General features: G+C 42.6%; 1 protein-coding gene across 2 annotated transcripts; it reads left to right on the forward strand.

Annotated features, from left to right (window-relative positions):
* On the forward strand, positions 1–22,348 carry LOC129152411 (uncharacterized). Of its 2 annotated transcripts, XR_008559017.2 has the most exons (10): positions 1–92; positions 2,399–2,472; positions 2,666–2,772; positions 3,480–3,896; positions 3,974–4,184; positions 4,436–4,647; positions 4,719–4,866; positions 11,862–11,971; positions 14,472–14,567; positions 14,961–15,087. XR_008559017.2 is itself a non-coding variant. In XM_054730464.2 (9 exons), the coding sequence occupies exons 4-9, from the start codon at positions 3,834–3,836 to the stop codon at positions 15,105–15,107; spliced, it is 891 nt and encodes a 296-aa protein (XP_054586439.1). In that variant the 5' UTR covers positions 1–92; positions 2,399–2,472; positions 2,666–2,772; positions 3,480–3,833; the 3' UTR covers positions 15,108–22,348. The 2 variants fall into 2 exon arrangements, 1 of the variants encoding a protein (XP_054586439.1); XM_054730464.2 differs by lacking the exon at positions 14,472–14,567 and having other exon boundaries at positions 14,961–22,348.
* The last annotated feature ends 939 nt before the right edge of the window (positions 22,349–23,287 follow it).

A 23,287-nucleotide genomic window follows, 5' to 3' on the forward strand; every position in this document is an offset into this window, starting at 1 on the left:
GTGGTCGCGTCTGTCCTGAGCTTCAGAAGCGCGAACAAACAGGTTTGGACTGGATTCAGCTCATATGTACAGTCTATGATTCAGCTGCTAAGGTAAGGAGATTTCTTTCAACACAGTTAGGTTTTTAAATGAATGCACTCGCTGGGAGACAGTCTGGTAAAACCATCGACGGGTAAAATATTAAGTCTGTCCATTGGTGTATTATGAGTTCTGATAATTCACCCATGAGTTTTTCACATCTGTAGCTTAAAAGCCAGCTAGCTAGCTAAATTGTTTAGCTAATGTTCACCGCTTGGTACTGTAATGTTACTGTGGAGTCATCAATAGTGTTGTTTGTTTGGATATATAATTTATCTGAAATAAAATATATAATTATTTGCAATGTTAGGCTGTTATGCACCTGTGCTTATGAGAGAAAATAATCTGAATATTTCACGGAGAAAACACAGCATTCAGCTCTAAGCCACAAACTCGTTTTCTGTCTCTCACCTGCTGTTAAACATTTGCTTTAATGTTAGGATGTTAACCTTTTTAAGCGCCAAAGTTGCTATATTGAGAGCCACAGCTACAAATATGATCCCTCTTGAAGTTACTACTTTACACCAGAAGCTAGTGGACCTTCAGGCTGAGCAGCAGTTATGTGTGTGTCTATAGTGAAAGTTTCGGAGTTTTTATGGTTTGAAAACTGCCTCCCGCTGAGAGGCTCCCGGTCGGGGAGAGGAGGTAACAAGCGCAACACGAAGAGGGCAAATAGAGGGATAAACTTACAATTGCTGGCAGGTCTGGTCGTTGTGGACTGATCTTTGTCAGGCCATGACTGACTGATTAAGAAGCAGAATATTGACTCTCTGATAAAGAAAGTCACTCATCCTGCTGGAAAGATTACACAGGAGTGTAAGGTGTATGGAGTTTACAAGCTTCAAACGTTGAGTTGGAAGTATTTTTCACCGTGTTTGGGACATGGTGGATGTAGAAATGATGGTTAAAACACATCTAACGTGACGTAGCGCCAATGTAAAAAAATAAAATAACGGAGATGCGTTCGGTATAAACGGAAGTCAAAGTGTGCCACATAATCATAAAAATATTCTTTCCTTTGGATAAAATGATCATTACATTCAAGGGAAGGACACCCCTGAAGCTGTACAAGCCCAAAAATAAACTGATAAATATGACTAAAAAGCATTTCTCTTGAGTGAGGTAAATATAAATATATAAAAAAATGCAATAAAAAGATAACAATATGAAATAAAAATTTCTAAGAGCTTTATATATGTATATATACATTTTTCAATTTCTAAATCTGATTAAAATTCAAAATAACAAATAAGAAACACCAGTACAAATGATGCATTCCAATATGGCAGCCCAGCGATGTCATAATATGCATATTAAATGAGTGAATTTGCTACCAACACAAACTTTGGGTCCTACTGAAGAGTGTTCTCATTTACAGTTTACCTTTATGTGTAACCATTTCCAAGCTACAACCATTTTAAAAAGTCATGTCAAAATGTAATATTTTCTGGGAAATCTCTGGCGCCCAAAGGATTGACATAAAATCAAAGCTCCAAACCATATACTGTCAGAGGACACAGGGAATTTTCTGTCAGAGATTTTAGGTTTTATGAACAGGAAGTGAAGCAAATGCAAAAAAAAAAAAACAAAACAAAAAAAACAAAAAAACAAAAAACCCCCCCCGTAAAAATAAAATATAAAAAGATAAAATCAAATCAACTATAATTTTATGGTCACAAGAGAGATAAAGGTGACACATACACAAAGATTTTCAGTGAGCTATTTTCAGTTGGTGGAAAAAAAATCATGAATGAAAGAATTTGGAAAATCAACAGTTCATAATTGTTTTTAAGAATAAAAACAACAGGTTTTTTTCAGTCATTCTTGTGAAATTGCAGAAAGTAAAGTTTATTTCGATAGCACCTTTTGCAGAAATAAAATCACTAAGTGCTTCACAAACAACATCAATTTTGAAACATGATTAAGAGAGAAAGAACCAAAATTATAAACGTCAAAATAAGATTTAAAAAGTCTATTAAAAACTAAAATCATAAAGACAAATTAAAAAATATTATTGAATTGAAATAATTTATTTCAAGTTTTAGAAAAAGTAAAAACACAGTACTGTCAACTATAAAAAATGCAATAAAGAACTTTAAAATAAAACATTTTTCATTAACAGCTTGATATTACTAATATTATTTGAAATACATGATCAAAATACGGTTTAACCCCAATAAAAAAACATAAGAGATGTTTGATGCTTTTGGTGCTAAACTTTGGATCCATGACAGGTGGTCACTAGACTTTTAAAACCAGTCTAGAGCAGTTTCCATTTTTATCTGCATGGCACAGCATGATGGTTGTTTCTGTCCTCTAGGTAAAGGCACAGATGAAAGGAACACAAGAAAATCATGGATGGATTGGATGATTTTACAGTATCGATTCTAAATGGTATGTCAACCTTGTGTTTCAAAATACATTCATCTGTGTAAACTGCTGAGTAACTGGATTGTTTATGCTCACACTTGTTTAAATAATTTAACTATGTTCTGTAATCCTTATTCACATAGATTCTGAGATTGGAGATTATATATCAGGAGGAGGTTTGTTAATAATTAAAGGGTGTTTACATCTGCCAACATAGATGAGGTCTCGCTCCAAACCCTCAGTCGTGATGATTTAAGAGATCTTTTCCCTGGGCCAGAGAACTTTCAGAGGAGGAAACAGTTGTGGGCTCATGTTCACTACGAGGTAAGTCTTTTTCACATTCAATCTGAAAACACCTAGTACATGGTTATACAGAGCCAAAAGAGACACAATAAAAAATACATTTTTTTTAAATATTTAAATGTGTCAACGATAATTTAAATAAGTGCGCCATAAATAAAGCACTTAATTAATTAAAATTGATAGAAATCTTACATGAATTCAATATTATTGTTTGTCTTGCTGCACATTATTTGCACATATTGTCTGTCTTGGGCTGCATGGTGATGCAGTGGTTAGCACTGTTGCCTCGCAGCACAAAGGTCGCAGGTTCAAAACTCGGCTGTGGCCTTTCTGAGTGGAGTTGCGTGTTCTCTCCATGCATGCATGGGTTTCCTCCGGGTACTCCGGATTCCCCCACAGATCACAACATGCCCTATAGGTCATAAAAAATAGTAAGTCGCTTTGGATAAAAGCATCTGCTAAATATATAAACAAACATTAATAAATTTTGTTTGTTGATCTCATCAAAGTCAGTGGGCGCAGTAAAGGCTGATAAATTTGGTGGCTCATGTGATGAATGATTTATATAGTGCTGGTGAGCATTTGTAAGTCAAAAATGTAAAATAGTTTCTAATCTGTAATATGTGGTAAATCGGGAATTACCACCACTGCCTTTAGCAACCCTGACCTAGCACAACATATTTGTTGTGGAGTTTTTAACTGGTGTAATATTTATATTTCATTGCCAGGATGAGACTCACCTTACCAGACACAGCTAAATCTGGTAAAACAGGAACTGTGTCCTCACCCCAAGGAACTCCTCGATCTCCCCAGACATCCACTCCTTTGATAAAACACAACCCTCAGAAGACCATACAGCTTCCCAGTCCTCCTGAATATGTGATATATACAGACAGTGAACTGGAGCTAGCTCGTAAGCACTATTTTGAGATGGCCCGCACTGGTAGAGAGAGGGAAGTTGCCATGTCCAAAGAGCTGAGGTGCAGGCTGGTGAGGAACACTGTCACCAGTATGATTTCAATCCTAAGAGCAAGTCCACAAGGAGAGGAATACCTGTACCTTCCAAGCATGAAGTTACTGCCATGGCTAAGAAGATCGTGGAGTATTATCCAATGCTACAGGATAAAGACTTGCCATCTAAATATGTATGTGCTTACATTTTTAACTTCTTTTCTTCAGCACTTATGAAATATAAAAAAAATAAACCTTGTTTTTACTGCAGATGGGCATTTACAGTTATCTACACAAGAGAATCCTGAATGCCAAGTCTCCTCAAAAGAGGCAGGGGCCCACTCCAGAAAGGGGCCGTTTAAAAAAAAGACGTCGCATTGAGTTCTCACCACCTGACCAGGAAGAAGATAATGATGCTGAGTCATGTGGTGGATCAACTGTTCTCGCTTTACCAAGGAGCAGTTCTGATAGTGACAATTCCTGTAAGTGATAAATTGTAATTCTAGAAAGAATAATAGACATGAGAAATAAAAAATGTATAATTATTGTGGACATCATGAAATATTGCACACATATTCATAATTTACATTTAAACTATGATTGGGTTTTTGTATGTTTGTGAAGTCACTTTCGTTTATTCATTTAAGTATGCATTACCATTATAAATGTTTTGAACCCAAGCAATGTTGTGCTTTCAGGTTGAATCCTGTTACTGACTTGTATGTTCTTTTAGCTGACAAGGATAGTCGAGTAACGCAGGCCAGGCATTACAAGACTCTGCAGGCAATGTATAAGAAGCCAAAGCCCAACCAAGATGCTGTCCGGCAAATCCTTGACCTTGAGTTTCAATCGAGACGAGCCTTCATTGACAGTGATGTTCTGAAAGAAGAGGAAAGAGCCGGAAAGATTCTCAAGGCATACCCATGTTTCAAAGAGCTTTACAATGTAAGTGGCTTATTTTTTATTGTGTCTTCCCCACAAAGCAAGCATGTACTTTTTTGTTTCTTTCACTATAGGTGATGGACGAGCTGAGGCGCATCCTGGATAAAGGCAACTGCACATTCCTGACAGAATTAAAGAAGCGATGGGATGACTTCTGCTCCACAGTTCAGTTTTACGGTGTTTGGAAGAAGGTGTTGAAGCCACCCATGAACTTGGATAAAGGTTAGTCATTGTGCTGTCATCCACACACCATGTAACTGTTTCTACAGATATAAGTATGATTATCGTTATGTATATTGTCAACACTGATGAAACTGGAATAATTGTACCATATTGGTTAGAATGTCAGATGACCTCTCTTTAATAAAGTATATAGTTAAATATTTCTTAAGCTGAGGAGACCAAACTTTCTCAGAGAAAAAGAGATGATAGCTGGGGTGCCCTGTCACATCCACTCCTGCCGGAACCAACCGGACTCCACCTTCCATCAGGCCAGGAGTCGAACCTACTGCTCCCGTCAGAAGCCACATTTCCCGCTCCTCTCGGAAGCACACACCTGGAGCAGCCGGCTTTTTCCTGCCTCCCGCTCCATCAACTCAAGCCGTGGGGTAGGTCACCGTCTGTGACAGCGTGACTGAGCCCTGTCACGGATGGTGAATTACCCCATGGCTGGAGTCGATGGAGCGGGAGGCAGGAAGAAGCTGGCTGCTCCAGGTGTGGGTGGAGTGTGCTCCAGAGAGGAGCAAGAGGTTCGGCTCCGGATCGGAGCGAGGAGTTTAGAGTGTTAAGGTAAAAGAGGCTCTAGTGTTGAGCTTGAAGAACCCTCGATGACTGACGGCGTCTGGAAGAATGCTTCTGGCTTTTATGAGTGATGTAGGGAACGTTGGCGAGTGCCGGAGGCACGAGGCCTGATAGGATGTGGAGTCCGGTTGTTTCTGCTGGGAGTGGATCCGGCAGGAGTGGATGTGACAGTGCACTGTGTGTCCTTGAACATTGATAAGTTCGAGGAGCAACAAGTGACAAGAAGCTTGACCTTTCTGTACATTACTTCAACTACATTTAAAATTAAACACTTTAAAAAAACCATATAAATAGTGTACAGTGTTTAAATTTATTTATAATTTTATTTATATTGCTCTTTGTGACTGCTAGGATTCTGGGGCCTCATTCACCAAAACTTTGAAGAAATATTCCTAAATTTGTTTCTATGAAAGAAATTTAGATTTTTCGTACAGTCAAAATCCTGATTTATGAAACATGCGGTGGCCTCTCGTACGCACGTTCCTCCGTACTCGTCTGATTATAAATCACACGTGCATACCCAGGTGCTCGTGTCTGTTCAGTCATTTATATTCAGAAACACTCTCAATTAACCATATTTGGTCACGCTACGTCCTCAGCACATTAAGGGAATCCTGTGTTCTACCCAGAAAAAAAGAAAACTTGCGAGATCGAGACACTGGCTGCCAAAGTGCAAACGAACCAAGCTAGTTGCAGAGGTTATAAACACAGTCGGGAGAGAGGAGAGGTTCCTGTCGGGGATAAATTAAAAATAGAATTGAATAAATCGTAGAGTAACGAGTTGTTATTTACATTTAAGAAGTCGATCTACCTGGTGTTTGTTTTATTTGCAAATGTCTGAGAGTGCAGCCTCTTCTGAGCTGTCATTCAGTCTGGTTACCTTGAAGCGTGTGATTGGGGAGCAGAGGAGGTTCTGGAGGGTTATAGTTGTAAAATAGAATACGGACTGGATTCGGATTTGTGTGGTTCATCTGTCGCTAGAGGTGTGAATCTTCACTTGTCTCCCGATTCGATTCGATTACGATTATTGGGTCAACGATTCAATTCGATTCGATATCCCGATGCATCACGATGCATCACGATTATTTCATATTGATTTGTTTTCATCGATAAATAGAACATGTCAGATAATTGCTTTTTTTTTAAATCAAAAACTTAATTGACACAACCGGCCATCCCTTATGACACGTCTCACCTTTATGTTAATATTGTTTTATTTGATGCACTCCACTTTGAACTGCACCAATCCAGCAACTGCTGCATTGTAATAACTAGTATTAAAGGTGAATACACCAGTATTTGCACAATAATAATTTCTGTTTTAAACTCTCAGTGACACACTTTGCAGGGTGGATTTGGCATTTAATTTTTCTTGGCGTCTGGAAAAACATCTTCTTTTGCCCCCTTTATTTGACTTTCTGCCCCCTTTATTTTGGTCCAAGATCATTACTGGGCTGGCCCTAATAAAAACGTTCTACACCCCTGCTTAGTAGACTTAATGGAGTATTTTAAGCCAGTATAAAAATGACTGAAACACAAATTTACATATTTGGCATTATTGACCAATATTTTTTATTTGATTTATTTGTTAAGAACATCAAGATGCAATACAGTGAACATTATAATAAGCTGGGCGGACACTGTGCGACTTTTTCACTCGTAACACAGCTTCAGCTCAAACTGTACGACTTCCTCGCAAGGCAGATCTCACGAGTCATGTGCTCACTGTACGTCAGGTAGCAACACGTCGGACCTAAAATATGCCAAAAATAGCAGTTTTTACACAACACGTTAGACTTTTTTGTCTTGTTTTGCCTGTTGTCCTTCTGGAGTGCTGCAGGAGGCCACACAGGGATTTATGGGGGTTGGATGAGGAAACGAAATAAAGAAAGTAAATCTGTGTTTTGTGATCAGTTTAATTTGACATGAACACGACAAACACGCTTTCTTGACAATCTTTGTGAGTAAAAAAAACGTGTAGAAACAAAAACGAACAGCGTGTGTTATTAGGGAAATAGCGGGTGAGCGGAGTTGATGCAGGACTGCGAATACGCCGTGAGCGGTTCTGATACTTTTTGGGTCGCAGCTGCTCGCTGCGCCGCTTCAACCCTCATGAGGAAAGAGATACATATTAAACACTCCAGAAGTCCGTGTGAGCTCACGATTGATGATCGGTAGCTGGTCACGTGGTGTTAATCGCCTCTCGTAACCCCCTGTACACTACACGACGCTCGGCGCAAAACTCGCCCCGATCTTGTGGATTCTCGCACGAGTGGAAAATCGGCTCAAAAAAGTGAAAAAGTCGCACAGTGCACGCCCGGCTTACTGTCTGTGTGTGTGCGTTGATGCCTGGGCCGAGCTGACGGAGCTCCCGGCTGCAGTTTTCCGTGTAGGGAGGGGCGGGCGCTCTATCTGACTGGCCAATCACAGAGCTTGAAGACAGTCAGTTACCCAATGAGAATTTCATTCAGCACTAGGGCTGCAACAAACGATTATTTGGATAATCGATTAATCGGACGGGGTCTCGACACGATTAATCGATTAATCGGATTACATGGGGAAATTTTTAAAAACTGCTAGGGAAACGTTATTTCTCTCCTTCCTTCACTTTATTTAACACAACATTATTAGAAAACAGTTCAATAGCAGAAAAACAACATGCCATCACCTAAATTGTCTTATAAGGTGTATAGACAGAGACCCTAAGCTACATCTATCTGTGACCTAAAATGCTTGGTCCAATTTAAACAGCTTAAGGGCAATTCTCATCTGTTTTGTTTGATCTCATCTGTTGACATTTATTTTAAATGTAATTAAACATAGGCTGTGAATTAATCAAAATTGATCACCATTTCCAAAAATGACTGAAAAAATACCAAATAAAACAAAAGTAAATGAATGCCATCCTCCTTGCGATGATGCCCTGGGCAACTGCCATAAAGTCACATCAAGAAATGCTGCTGATCATTCCAATGATCCCAAATAGACTCACATTAGGCCACATGAAAGCAACTGAACCCAAAAATATATTAACCAGTATATAACTGCACTCTCACACAACACGCCTGCAGCAACAGTTAGGACTCCTCCCTCCCTTTTAAAAGCGTTTTTGCTTCCGAGGACATTGTGGTTGTAAAACCACATGCTAGTAGTCTGGCCCCGGTGTGATCAACCAGTTTCTGCGGGAATGTGACGGCGGAACCAGGGCCAGATTAACACTTTGTTGTACCCTGGGCAACAATATTCAAGGGCTCCATCATCACAACCCAAGGATCACCATAATGTGGTCACATACAGAATATTTTACTGTAATATGCAGTAAATATACTCAATACTTGAATGCCTGACAACATGTAACCCGCCCAGAGTAACCTTTGACCCACCTCGTGTGGACTGACCAATGAGGAGAGGGTCTTAACTTGAGGCCCTCTCTTCATTGGTCAGTCTGCATGAGACTGACTCTCAACTGACGTTCAAAGTCATAGGCAGCGAACAGTCTCTGTGCAGCGCAAAAGCCCGGGTGGACAGTTTGTTTAATATAGGGTGACCATATTTCCATTTCCAAACAAGAGGACAGGGAATCTGTGCCTATGACGTCACACTATGGCAACGCCACACAAACCACGTTGGGACCCATTTTTTGTAAGAACTAAATTAATATCAGATTCTGCCAATAAAAGGGCTCTAAAACAATTCATATGTAAATATTTTGCATATTTAATGCAAAATCTCATTTTTATGCTTTAGTGCTGCAACAAGGTTTTATTAATAAGAAACTACCTTTTGTTTTACTACAGCATAAGCTTCCTGTGCACAGATTATTAAGGATGCTTGTTTCAGCTGTGAGATTAGACGATTGGATCAATGAAAAAATAAGTTGTCACACACTCCATGGAAACTTTCAGAGAATCCACAAATAGTGGCTTTCAAATGGTTTTGTTACTTTTTGCAAGTTTATAAAAGAAGCAGATGAGACAGCATGTCTGATAATTTAGTTTTTCATCTGATAATATTAGAACATGTCAGTAATGTCTGAGGGGCTTTTATAAACACTGTATAACTAATACTCCTGGAGAGGGTATGAATTACACAGAGGCTTCTGGGGAGCCCAGTTATGGAGGGGGGGGGGGGCATTTTGCCTTGGCCCCCAAAATGTCTTGAAACGGCCCTGGGTGTGTGACTGAGTTTTGAAGGTGATCTGAATTGTATCAGATGTATAAATATGACATGTGTATAACTTATTGTTTTTTACTGGTAAAAACGTGTAGTGGAGATAAATCTACCTACATTTTACTTTGTTTTCTTGTTTTTATTTAACTATTTTCCTGTCCTGTCTGTCTCTCATCTTCCTGCATCTCCTCATAATTCTCCAGAAAATCTGTTGCCTGGATTCTTACCTTTTCACCTCATCAGTAACTTTTGAGCAGATCAAAGAGATCTCCTGACCGCAAAGCGCAGAGCGCGTTTTCGATGCTGCGTGAGGTGACATCACCACAGCACAGGTGATGAGCTCCGCAGTAGCGCGCTTCAGGCACAAATAAGACAGAAAATAGAGAACATGTGCAGACAAGAACGATCGTGTGCTAATTATAGTTTTTTGGTTGCGCCACTTTGAGAATGGACCGTGCGCTGGAAGCAGCTAGCTGGATCGCTGTGCAACAATGCGGAACCGGTTCGCAGCAGCGCAAGTCTGCAGGCTCTCCCTCGCGCTGATCTGCCGGTACCGGCTCTCTCTCGCGCTGATCTGCGGCTCTCCCTCGCGCTGATCTGCCGGTACCGGCTCTCCCTCGCGCTGATCTGCCGGTACCGGCTCTCTCTCGCGCTGATCTGTGGCTCTCCCTCGCGCTGATCTGCCGGCTCTCCCTCGCGCTGATCTGCGGCTCTCCCTCGCGCTGATCTGACTTGCTCTGGTCTGTGCTCAACGGCGGGCGGGTGGGGCGCTTTTGGAAGAGTTGTGCGACACAACGAATCGATGACGCAATTCGTTGCCAACGCTTTTAGTAATCGATTTTCATCGAATTTATCGATTCGTTGTTGCAGCCCTATTCAGCACGATTACAGATATTTCCGAGTTTTACACTCGTTTCTTGCTCGTATTCGTCAAAAATGCTTTATCCGTATGCTCATAGCTGTAACCACCCTGCCGTGCCTCCTCCTCCCTGCTACCTGCCGGCTGTGATCACAAGCAACAACACAGTAGTTCCCGCTGCTTCTTTGGGAAACGGCGCAAAAAAAAAAAACATCAATAAAACTTGGGATGTTGTAGGCGTGGCGGTGGGATTTCAGCCGTGGCGGCCCGCCACGGCTACGCCTATGTAAGGGAAACCCTGCTTCCTCCCAGTTTCTCTTTAAGCTGAATTTAACATCAGTTTATCATCATGACACAAAATAATAAAGTGGAACAAGAACTTCTATCTTCTATTTCTCTCTCATTTTAAATTCTCCGTGTCCCTAAATAAAAGAGGCAGACGATCACGCTGCAGCCGCCGTCATTGACCCCGCCCCCTCCCCAAGACCGGATCTCCCTACATTACAACAAGCAGTCTGACTGAGCGCTTCCAGGAGAAATAATAATTAAATTAGGAAAATAATAACGCGTGTTTGGAGCATCGGTTTGGAGGAATGTCCTCCGATCGTCTCTCTTGTGTGAGCAGACAGTCTCTCTCTCTCTCTCTCTCTCTCTCTCTCTCTCGGTCGTTGATCGAGCGAGCGGAGCGCGCCGCGTGACAACCCGCTCAATTAACATAATTCACGGCCCAAATCCAACAGAACCGGTCGGGCTGATTTGGTTCCGGTTTGATCTCAGGTTACAACTCCAGCGCTCAGCCCTGCAGTACCACATTAAGGCGGAGGTAAATGTGGAGGACGCTCACTCTGACAGATTTGGATGGTGCGCTGGAGCCGCCGTTAAAAAAACAAAACTACATTCCACTATAATCGATTATGGCGTACTCTTCTACAATGCAGAATCGTTTATGTCCGCATCCCGATGCATTGATTATTTGATTATTTTCCTCAGCTCTATCTGTCGCTCCACAATGGATCCCAAATCACAGCATAGCTCCAGATGGATCTCCTGCCAGTGCACTCAAGGACACGAGAGAGCATGCTCAAATCCTTAATAATAATATAGAAACAATCTTTTATTTAATTCAGGCAGTAAGCAAGTGCAGACTGGCTTGAGATCCAGTCAGCTGCAGAGTCGATATTCTTGTGATTGACCCATGAATGTCTAGACCTATAATATAAGATGAACAATTTTTGTCAAATGAGTGTACAAAATAATGCTTTCTGGTATTTAGAAAAATACAGGACTGTTAATGGTGGCACGGGATTATTTGTGAACTCAAGATGAAGCTGTCAATCCGATTTAGGCAGAGTAATGTTGAACTAAAAGTTGATTTACTGTGTTCCAGTGAAACACAACATAGCCCTGTTCAGGGTACTCCCCATGCTCTTCCCATCACCAGCTGTACCCCCCAAGAAGCTGGGACATGCCAGTGAGGCATTAATTCATGTCCTTCAGGTTAGTTTTCTCATATCTGTTGAATGTCTGCAAGTGGTTTTATTTTGTACATGCAGGGTTTTTCCTGACTCAAATTGAGGCAGAGGTGGCACCATCCTGACCATGCACCACCACATACTCTGTGCATTCAACTTCCTCAATTTTTTAAAAGCCAAATATGTTATCGTTGAAGTGTTCGCATCTAAGCTTCTGTGGATTAATTGAATATTTCATTTGACAATGTTTCAAGTGAAACAAAACTGGTTTGCTGCTAAAAAATATGAAATAAAACATCAAAATTATCAGGCTGAAATAACAGACTCTTATTATAAAAGGCTCATTAATATGCATTAGATTAGTGTTAAGTTCCTTTTTACAATCTGATATTTATAGTTAAAATATTTTCATATATTTGACCCACATTTCAGTAACGTTTTAGGTTTGTATTAATAACACTCATCTTAATCTAAATGACACATAAATATATCCAGTAAAATATAATGCATTTCATTAACATGCATTTGTATTGGAAATGGCAATAACATTTAATTTCTGCTGCTAACAATGTAATGGTGGCATGTCTATTATGTACGGGTTGGCAATAATACAGTTTAAATTATGTTCACTACAACGGCTTGCCGTACTTCCTGCTCCTGTGTGTGGAGCAGATTTGTAGCAGTAATGTGACTCGTATCTGCAGCGGTTCTGATCCGTAACGCTGCAGGATGCTGAATAAACAGGATGGTGGGGACTTTTCATCCACTTGTAGAGTTTAGTCTTTCTTAGTTTTACCATCATATATTTTTCTGTGCGCCACTTGATCGTGAGACTGCTACCCGTTAGCTTTAGCATTAGCCAATCTGCATGTAGCTGCACTTTTGATCCCAAACTTTGGACCGGTTCTGCCTTTGCTGGTTCCTGTATTTTCCTCCACTGCATCCAGATGACCACACTGTGCCCCAGTAAAAAGCATTTTTCTTACACGTAGCTTACTTTTGTTCAATAAAGTTCTGGGGAAAATAGTAAATGAAACATGTTGCACCAGTGCTACGTTTAAAAACAAACACGCGCATTTTTTTTCATCACACTGTATAGTCCTGCTCTGATATGGAAGAGCCTGGGGGAAAATCAGGACGTCAGTAGCACCAACCATAGATATGTACAGACTAGCGAGAAAAGCAATTTTTGATCTTTGTCTACAGCGGCTTAGGTGCTTTTCGGTGCACCGCTGCAGATACAGTGTCCGTGTAGTGGCGCAACGCTGCAACTGCAGTTAAAATAACATCCATATAGCTGGGAGCAGAGTGAAATCAGGCTGGGGCGGCACAAAAATAGCTGGAGGCGGCCGCCACGCAAATTTGAACGCAGGAAAAACCCTGCAATGTAACAGTTTCATTGTTTCCTCTAAGGTTTTTTTAAACCCTGGTAAGGCGCTCTCTCTCTCTCTCTCGCTCTCGCTCTCGCTCTCGCTCTCGCTCTCGCTCTCTCTCTCTCTAATAATGTAATGTAATTAAAATTAGTATGAGACAGTCTCTTAGTAATTAAAATTAAATGGTCAGTCATGTGGGGACAGCAATTGTGTCTCAAGTAGTTGGACTTAGAGCCCTGCACGGGCCTAAAATCTGAGCCCGTGTCTGGCCCGGCCCGAGGGGGTGGAGCCCCAGCCCGACCCGGCCCGAAAAGGTTTTCAGGATTATCTGGCCCAGCCCGAGCCCGACTTTTTTTTAACCAACTAAATGAAAACAAAGTGCGTCAATCCTGACCAATGTGTTAAAAGACGTGCAGGAAAACAATTTGTTTTCCCCTCGTTTACCGTCACGGAGATAACGGCACAGGCTCTGGTGGTAATCAAGTTAAATTTTCTCTTTCCAACAATTTTCACAAGAAAACAAAACAGTCTAAAGCAGGGCTTGTGTTGACCGGATAGTTCCAGCATTTGACGGTTTATTTTGACAGAGAAAGAATAGAAAGAATTATCCTGACGCATGCAGACAAACTGACATTTTATTCGTTACACACATCGCAGATGTAGCTAAATCACCCAAGAAAAGATTCCCATCTGAACATCTGAGCTGCTCAGCGCAGCTCGCTGTCAGCGCATATGTGCACAGCGAGGCGAGCTGAACTTGTGGAGATTGGCTTGGAGTGTGTCGCAGAACCAGAGCGCATGCGGGAAGGTTCCTCCCACTGAAGCGAGCGTTTTCCAAACCCGGTCTCTCAGAGAGACTTGTCACTTAGAAAATGTTCCCTGATTATGAAACTTTGGCTGAATAGTGCTTGTTCCTGTCTCCAATGTGGCGACACATCCAGGAGGAGAATCCCAGAATCTCTTCAGCTCAGGAAGCGCCTATGATTACGCACAAGCGTGACGCGTCAACCCGGTCTCACAGTAAGACCGGGTTGGACCTGTTCAGGTTTACGCAGACAATCTTTACATAGAATTGACTTACAGATATAAAATTAATTCAGTAAAATATAAAGCATTTTATTTAAATATCCATTCATTATTTTACAAGCACAGAGAGCCGCATCAGATGGATGGAAGAGCCGCGGGTTGTGACATGTTTTCTCCAGGACCAGAGAGGACGCAAACTCATTACATCTCTTCTATTGTGAGGTAATAATTTCTCCGAATTTTGCGGTTGCGGGCGGGAGTAGACATGCACGCTACGGGTGCGGGCGGGAGTTTAACGTTGCAGTTGCAGGCGGTAATGGTCAGAAATTCAGCGGGAACGGGCAGGAGCGGGATGAAGAAAACAGTCCCACTCAGGGCTCTACTGCTGCGTTTGTGTTTCCGTTTTTTTATGAATTCGATTAAAAATAAAGGCGCCCGGCCCGTGTCCAAGCTAGGTGGTTACACAGTTGTTGGCCCGAAGCCCGGCCCGAGGGCCGTCGGGCCGGGCCGACCCGAGGGCCTAGGGCTTCAGTGCAGGGCTCTAGTTGGACTGCACCAGTAACCTTTCAGATTCTCTGTTCTACCATGAAGAAATAATTTGTCCTTTTTCTTTAGCCAACAGAAGATCCAGCCATGTACCTCCAGAAGAGTTCCATCTTGGGCCCAGTTTTGCTGTTGGGTCATCCTGTCTTGTGGCACTGGAAACCACTCCCATCACCACATTTGCAAAAGAAGACCTCGGTCAAGGTTTGCTGTATCTAATGTACATGGTTTAGGAAACCAATATTAGTTGAGGCTATAAAAACGAAAATAGAGGTTAAGTTGCTGAAATGAATAAATATTATGGTAGTAGAAGTTAGAAGGTCAGTATTAATCTAATAACAACATTTAGATTTTACTTTCATAGAAAATAGCAAGACTTTAAAACTCAAGGTTTATGAGACCATCAAAAATGGTCTCATAAACATATTGGTTTCATAATGCTGGTGAGTAACCTGAAAAATTGGGCTTGCTCACCATATCCACACACACACACACACACACACACACACACACACACACACACACACACACACACACACACACACACACACACACACACACACACACACACACACACACACACACACAGTGACACATACACTGTGGTCCATTATTGAGGACCACTGCTCTAGTGTGTTGTTGCAGAGAAACCACCAAAACATGCTGGATACCGACCCTCCACACCTGGAATTGAATACCCCTATTCTTTGGTATGTACACCTCTTCACCACTTATCAAATCATCTTGTTGGTTGTACGTATCCTTTCCTATCCTCATCCTTCAGTTATTTATTTTTATAGTATATTTGAGGTCAGGTCACCTGCCTCCTGAATTATACTAGGGATGCACCGATCAGGTTTTTTGCTGCCGATCACCGATACCGATATCAAAGAATGCTGATCACCGATACCGATCACCGTTACCGATCACGTGGATTGGCCAGAAATTTTCTACAACATTATAATGAGTGCTACAAACTACATAATCTGGGAATAAAGGAAATGTAACCTAATCTAAAATGGTCTGTATTAGGGTTGTCACGGTGTGAAAATTTAACCTCACTGTTATTGTGACCAAAATTACCACGGTTTTCGGTATTATCGCGGTATTTTTTTAAATGTGCTACATTTTCACACAATTAAATAAACCCTGTATGTCAGGAAATATTGTCCTCAGTTTGTGTCTAAATTTTGCCTAAAATGTGTTATTTTGTAATTATGTTGTTCATTTGTTTACATGTTTCCCCTTTAGCCTTTAAAATACCAATATTTGTCCATAACTTCTTATTTTATGTCTGTTTGATGTCATCATTTTAAAAATATTAGATCAGATGATACTTAGTACTCAAGTAGCCTTCTAATCAGATACTTTTTTACCCTTACTTGAGTAATAAACCCTATATCAGGAGAATATTGTCCTCGGTTTGTGTCCTTCCAGTGAGCTTTGCAGATGTGGGAAAATGTCATCAGGCAGTAATCGTTGTTAAATTCATAATTATTCTCGGAGAGAGACCAACTCTTATCTGCCCCTGGGAGCCCCGTAATGCATAGCGTCATTTCAACATGGGGGTGTCCGCGACACGGTTTATATGCAGGTAGCGGCGCTGCGGCTGCTTTATATAGCGACTCGTTGCATTCTCCCTCAACCCAAATCCTCGGATCACGCATTTTAGCTAAAACGCTAACGTTAACTTGCCTTGCGTTGACTGTAGAGTTGTGGGTGATGGTCACGCAGATGTGTCATGAGATTTGAAGCGTTGCTGCCTTTCACAGACACTTTTTCTGCTCGCGCTGCAAACAGGATAGCCGTCCGTCCGTCTTCTATAAACTCCCTCGGCATTCTTCAAATATCTAAAATATGCCCGTACTTCCGACTTTGTCTTCTTTGAGGGATAATAAATGTCCTCCTGAGCGCTGCCGTCTCCTTCTTTCACCATTATTTCAGCTTTAGCTTCAAGAAAGTTTTGTTGTAAACAAAGCGTGCACGTGCCGCCGGCAACTTCAGCCGATGATACGGTGGCTGGTAAGGGTCACCGCGCCTACACCGCAGCCACGGTAAACCCACCAAGATAATATAGTTTTTTAAAAACAAGACGGTTAATATTATTGTCAACTTTTTCTTTTTTTTTTTAACGGGGTTTACCGCTACACTGGTTACCGTGACAACCCTACCTGATCGGTTTGCTTTGATCTATTTTGAAAATTCCGATCAAAACCGATAGGGGCGCTATCGGCCGATTACGATCAAATGCCGATCCATCGGTGCATCCCTAAATTATACACCCTCATCAAAAATTCTACACCAACACATTTGTGACACGTTTCCTCAGATGACTGAATCATATTTCTAGAAACAAGATCTGCACCAACCAATGTGGGTCAGGTTTTGTTCCTAAATGTTTGTTTAAACAGAATCATCAGATTCAAAATGGAAACTTTACATAGGAAGCAGGTAAACTCATTCAGAGCATAGCTGTGACTTCAACATAAAGGTCAAAATGAGATTCCACATCAGGAAAGGACATATTCGGTGAGAGGTTTCCCTCTAGTGGAAAACACGTACCCACAGCCTTTAAATTATGTGCTGCTTAGAACACACTTTTAGTAAAACAGTCTTTATTTTACAAAAGCTGCATTTGAAAAGTTTTTAATTTGAGTTTGGTTGTGTGTTTTTATTTTTTTATTTTGGCAAATTGTTTTCCATTAATATAAAAGAGAATAGCAAAGCATGTCTGGACACGACATCTTTGAGATGCAAAAAAACATTAAGAGAAGAACTGCACAGAGTTCATAATACTGAGTGACCACCCATTTAAACACTTATTGACCCATTTTAACCTTTGGACAACTCTGACATTTCTTATAATGGGCAGTCATGTCCTCAGCCCTGTTCAGTTTATCTGTCTGCTATCCAGAATAATACCTGCAATAGAAATATAAGTAAAATCTTCCTTAAGTCCAACATCAGTTCTTCAGTCTGTACCTGTAAGATGCGGGTGATTCTGCTAACACCATTCTAACTGTATGTGGGTACATTTGGTGCAATAACATTTGTGTTTTGTTCTTAGGAACTTGAAGTCACAGAGAAATTTTCAGAAAAATCCTCTTTATTCTGCTCTCCTGACATATTCCACCTTCCTCAGGATCCACTGATTTCCCTCTTTCCGATTCACTCGCTCTCTTTCTTTACATTTTTATAATCACAATAGTCTATTTTTTGCTCCTTTTAAATATATTTTAAACCATTTTCTAAATTCTTTGTTATATTTTTACATTTTTTGTTTTTGTGAAGCGCCTCGTGATTTTTATCTTGAGAGGCGCTATAGAAATTATATTTTCTTCTTCTTTTCTTCTTCTATCTTTCACAGGTACAAAACAGCTACACCTATTCAAAATCTTAGGTACGAGTACACAAAATTCATTCTTTGAGTCACACATCAAAAAAATCTTAAAGTTTTGCCCCAGTTGTTGCAAAATATCTGGTGCAAAAACATTTGTGTCTCGACTCTGGGAACTTGAATTCACAGAGAAACAATCTAGAAATAAACTATCATTCACAGGTACAAAACAACAGCTTCACCTATTCAAAATCTTTGTTTCAAGTACACAAATTGTATTTGTTGAGTCACACTGCTCTAGTTATGAGTCTAGATATGTGCTACATGACAGAACGAGGTGCTCTCGTCCAGCAGCAGCCAGTGTATAACTAAATAATGCGAGCAGTTACCAAGAAAAATTTCTTAAAGTTAATGTAGACATTTTATCGGGTGGATCTTTGGTCCCCATAACTGTCAATCATTCTGCTGAAGCCGTTACACAAGGCCGTCATACGTGCTTGCTCCTCCTTCCCAGGTTAGTTTTCACGACGTGCACATTTGCATCTGTTTATATTTGTTCTATCCCTCCGTTCGCACTGAATTATTTTGAAAATGTCTGAAAGTCACAAGAAAAAAGGTGTTTAAGTCTGCAATAAGAAGAGAAAGGCATCAAAAGCGGGAAATATTACCAGAGTTTTTTAAGAGACTCTTTTCAATGATGGCGTGTGCTGAAAGAGAAGGTTGGGCTCTCCACAGACGCCACTGTTGACAGGTGTGCTAAAGTTCAGCATTCTGTCTGGAGAAATGCATTACAGATTACTGCTAGAAGTGGTGAGTGCAAGGCCGGCAGCTGCTTGTAAACAGAGCGTGCACGATAGAGTGGTGTACGTGCACATTTTTCAGAACGTGGAGAGGGCGGTTCTCTCCTGAAAATCAAAAAGAACGTCCGTGTCACCTTTAAGAGAAGGTTTAGAATACATAACAAGGTCATTATGTAAACAAGGCAAGTGAAGGCACTAATTAGTGAAATATAAACAGTAGCAGCTAGGGCTCCACAATGTATCGAAAAATTATCGTCATCGGGATAACAGGACGTGTGACAGGCCCATCGCAAAGCACGTCAAAAATGGCGATAAATGTTTGGTTCAAACATTTCCATCCATGTCATACATCAACTTTTTGTAAACCAGCTGTTTTTTACGCGGAAGTATTATTTGACCAATCAAATGTAGCCCTTCTGTTATGCGGCCAATCAGATGGGTCCGTTCACGTAATACGCCCGCCCCCTACGTAGACCCTTAGGATGGAAAGCAACACCCGAACTGAGTTAGCGGTGCCGTTCCTTTGTTCTTCATGCAGGCTCAGAGCAACGAACACACTTTGTGCTGAGGTTTCTGGAATAAGCGCTGCTTTCCAAAGTGAACGTGAGTCCGCTCGGTGTCGTTTATCATTTTTACCGGGCTGACTCCGACACGTGCCGGTGAACCAACCCACCTTCATGTCGCTAGTGTTCCACCGGGTGGTGATGTTAGCCCCAGGCTCTGGATAGCTTCCAGCTAAAAGGCTTCAAAAAGTAGCCATCTTAAAATAAGCTAAAAAATAGTTGAATTTAGTCTGAATGCCCTTAAATTAAGTGAAATAATCTGCCAGTGCAGCAAGATAATTGCACTTGGTAAGACTTCTTGAAATAAGAAAAAATATCTACGCTTTAGACAAGTGACACATGTCTTAATACAAATAGTGAAACACTAATTTCAAGTGCAAAATTAAATAAAATTAACTCAACTAGCCTGTTGGTGCTTTTTTCAGTTTTTTTTATCCCTCCCATGTTGAGATGAAAAATCTTGGAACAAGCAACTGTACAAGATTAATCTTCTGCAATCAAGAAGCATTAATCGGTTTTGTTTTAAATCAAGACAAAGATTTTATAATAAAAGAAATAAGGCACAGAGTGTAATAAACAACCTTTATTTGAAATTTCTTTTCAAATGTCAAAACATTTTTCAAACATCGTACAGATCAACGACTTTCTTAACAAATCTTTTTTTTTTTTTTTTTTTTTACCGTGTCCTGTCTGGCTGTGAAGCAAGCAGAATTGATGTCTGAATGCTGGTGACAAGCCTTACAGATTTATTCTCAGGTGGGTCATCAAAGCATTTGCTTTTAATGTCACGCCTGATACTTAAAACTTTATTGTTATTGTTGTTGAATGCTTTGTAATTCCGACCAGACACGGAGACAGAGGTGAAAGAGAGAGGAAAAGAAAAGGTGGGGAGAGAGAGAGAGAGGGGGGGGGGGGGTTTCCACAAAAACAAACAATAATGAACAAGAGTCTGCTTCCAGACCTGCAGAAAAAAGACAAAAAAAAACAAAGGGACACAAAAAAGGGACACAACAACAATACAACAAGATCTACCTATCACTGCGTCAACTTGATGAAAAGAAAAAAAAAAATATATAATCAACATTGCTTAACTGAAGAATCACGATAATAAATCACAGTGCATTAAGTGCCCACCATAGTCGTTTAAGACCTGTGTTTAACGTGCCCAAGCCCATACTTTTGAGAGCACCATGTGAGCACCTGTGTGTGTACACGCGCTTGTTTATTTAAGGTTTTTCTATAGGAGCGCCCAACAGAGAGTGTGAGGGACCACAGATCTGCCCCCCAAAGATGCGCAGGAGATGGGGGGGAGCTCCAAGTCCCAGAAATCCAGGCGCTGCCCCAGAACGCAGGAACCCCAAGGAGACTGCCAGGAAGGCCCCCGCCCCCCTCAAGAGGCACAGAGGATCGCCCCGGGGGGCCACAACCAGCAGCCGGCAGAGTCCCCGGAGATATCAGCGGCAAGCCCACAGGCCCGCCCGCAGCCTCCCACCCCCTAGCCGGCCGAGCCCGGGACCCAGCGACCCGGGACCCAGGGGCGACCACCCCCGCCGGGGACCCAGCAGAGCCCAGGGACCCAGACCCCACCAGGCAGCCACCGGGATCTAACAGGCAGATGCCAAAATCTTAAACCCCCAGACCCGGTTGCCCCGAACACTCAGGCAGACCAAGGCACAAGCCCCCACACCAGGTGTGGCAGGGGGAGGGGGGACAGAGATCTATATCATCAAGAGAAGTTCCAGGAGAGGGGAGGACCCAAAGGCCCCACCTGACATATACAGTCATACACAAACACAGTCACACGCTCCCTCCCTCATGCTCACACATGCACATACAACCCAAGACTTACAAAAATGCACGCCGGACACCCACTCATGCTCTCCATACACACCCTATTCACTCTGGTCCCGGTACTGCTGCACATTGGGTACAACCATCACCGGTAACCAGAGTTTGACCCTTTCTGCTGGGGTGCTGATGAGCAGGCTCCCCCGCCCAACGCTGAGCACAGCAACCCACCACCCCAGACCCCAACCAGACGGCCAGATCTCCCTCCTAGCCTCCAGCCCCAGGAAGCCTAGCAACAACAGAGGTGGCTAAGACCCCTAGTCTCCCTCCGCCTGCTCCAATATAGTGTTGTGTAATCATGAGGTGTATTCCATGGCTGTGGTGAGTGGGCAGTGCGGGCATCATCCAGCATATGCCAGCTGATGCCACCGCACCACCCCACTTAAACCCTCAGCCATCAGTGTCTTAAGTGCGGTTTAAAATTGGAAGTGGGCACCTGCACCTGGGAGGAGGCTGAGATATCCCCCTGCCAAATGCCGTTGAATGTGCTCACTCCCAAGGCCCTAAGTGTGTGTTTGTGTGGAATGTCGTCAGTGGAAGTGTATAAGGTGCAAATAAAATTGGGGGGCAGGTTTCCACAGGAATGCGGAAATGGGGTCCATACCTGCACTCCCTGACTTGCCCACCCCCCAAGGTCCTATGTGTATGTTTGTGTGATGATGTGAGGGAGCAGGAGGAGAGAAATATGCGAGGATGGGGAGGAATGGCTGGTTGGGCTTAGCCCTCCAGGGAGCCAGCTCCCCTACTGGCCCCAATAGGCACCTCTGTTGTCAAACTGCCACCCAGGGCATGGAGACCCCAGCCCATCCTGCCAGGGCCCAAAGCAGCAGCATTACAGAGCCTCACGGAGTCTGAGGGCACCAACCCAGCCCCACCCCAGCAGAATATCTATGCCCACCCCTGCATTTGCACAACTTCTAGAATATATAAGACATGGGACATCCAGGTAAGGTTGGGTCCTTCCCCTCCTGGACCTCCCCCTCCCCTGTGATGGAACGGCAGAGGAGCCAAGGCCTACCTGAGGCCCCCGAACCCGGGCCAGGCACTGCTGGGTGTCCCTGCCTTCTTCCCGGCAGCATACATGTCAGGACCCGACCCCCAAGGCCCCGCCCAGATCCCCACACGGGGCCGGCCACCCCCAAACCCCGAGCCCCCAAGCCCCCACCCAGACCCGCCCAGGGGCATTGCAGCCGCCAGGCAGTGACCCATGGCAGCCGCCAAGATCCCCAAGAGGCCCTACTCACAACCGCCAGCAGTCCACCCCCCAAGGCAACCCAAGCACCTCCAGAGGGGGGCAACGGCCCCCCAGTCCCAGACACCCCCGTGAACCAACCTCCAGGGAACATCCGGATACTCCAAACTCAGACCCCACACACCCCCACCCACACCATCCTGCAGGACAACATCAACGGCCCCCCACCCTCGCTATGTGATGGAACCGATCAAAGGAGCCCAGAGAGATTCATCTGAAGTGGAAGCAGAGGCTATATCAAGTGCAATATGATCTAACAAAAGATTTCTATACTGGTTAATGCAGAGACTTTCTCTATTTTTCCAATTCAAGAGGATAGTTTTCTTAGAGATGCATATGGCAGTCAGAACCACGTGAACCAAAGATGTTTCAATCGGGACATCGTACAGCTTCCCCAGTAAACAAAGAGAGGGGGAAGTTGGGATATGACATTTCAGACATTTTGTCAGATCCTCACATACTCTACCCCAAAATTCCTGGACAGGTGGGCAGGACCACAGTGCATGAATGTAATTGTCAGGAATGTTGTTTGTGCAGTGTGTACAGGTGTCAGACGACACAAACCCCATCTTGAACATCCGATGACCTGTATAGTGTAC

This window comes from Nothobranchius furzeri, chromosome 10 (genome assembly GCF_043380555.1).
Source record: "Nothobranchius furzeri strain GRZ-AD chromosome 10, NfurGRZ-RIMD1, whole genome shotgun sequence".
Lineage (NCBI taxonomy): Eukaryota > Metazoa > Chordata > Actinopteri > Cyprinodontiformes > Nothobranchiidae > Nothobranchius > Nothobranchius furzeri.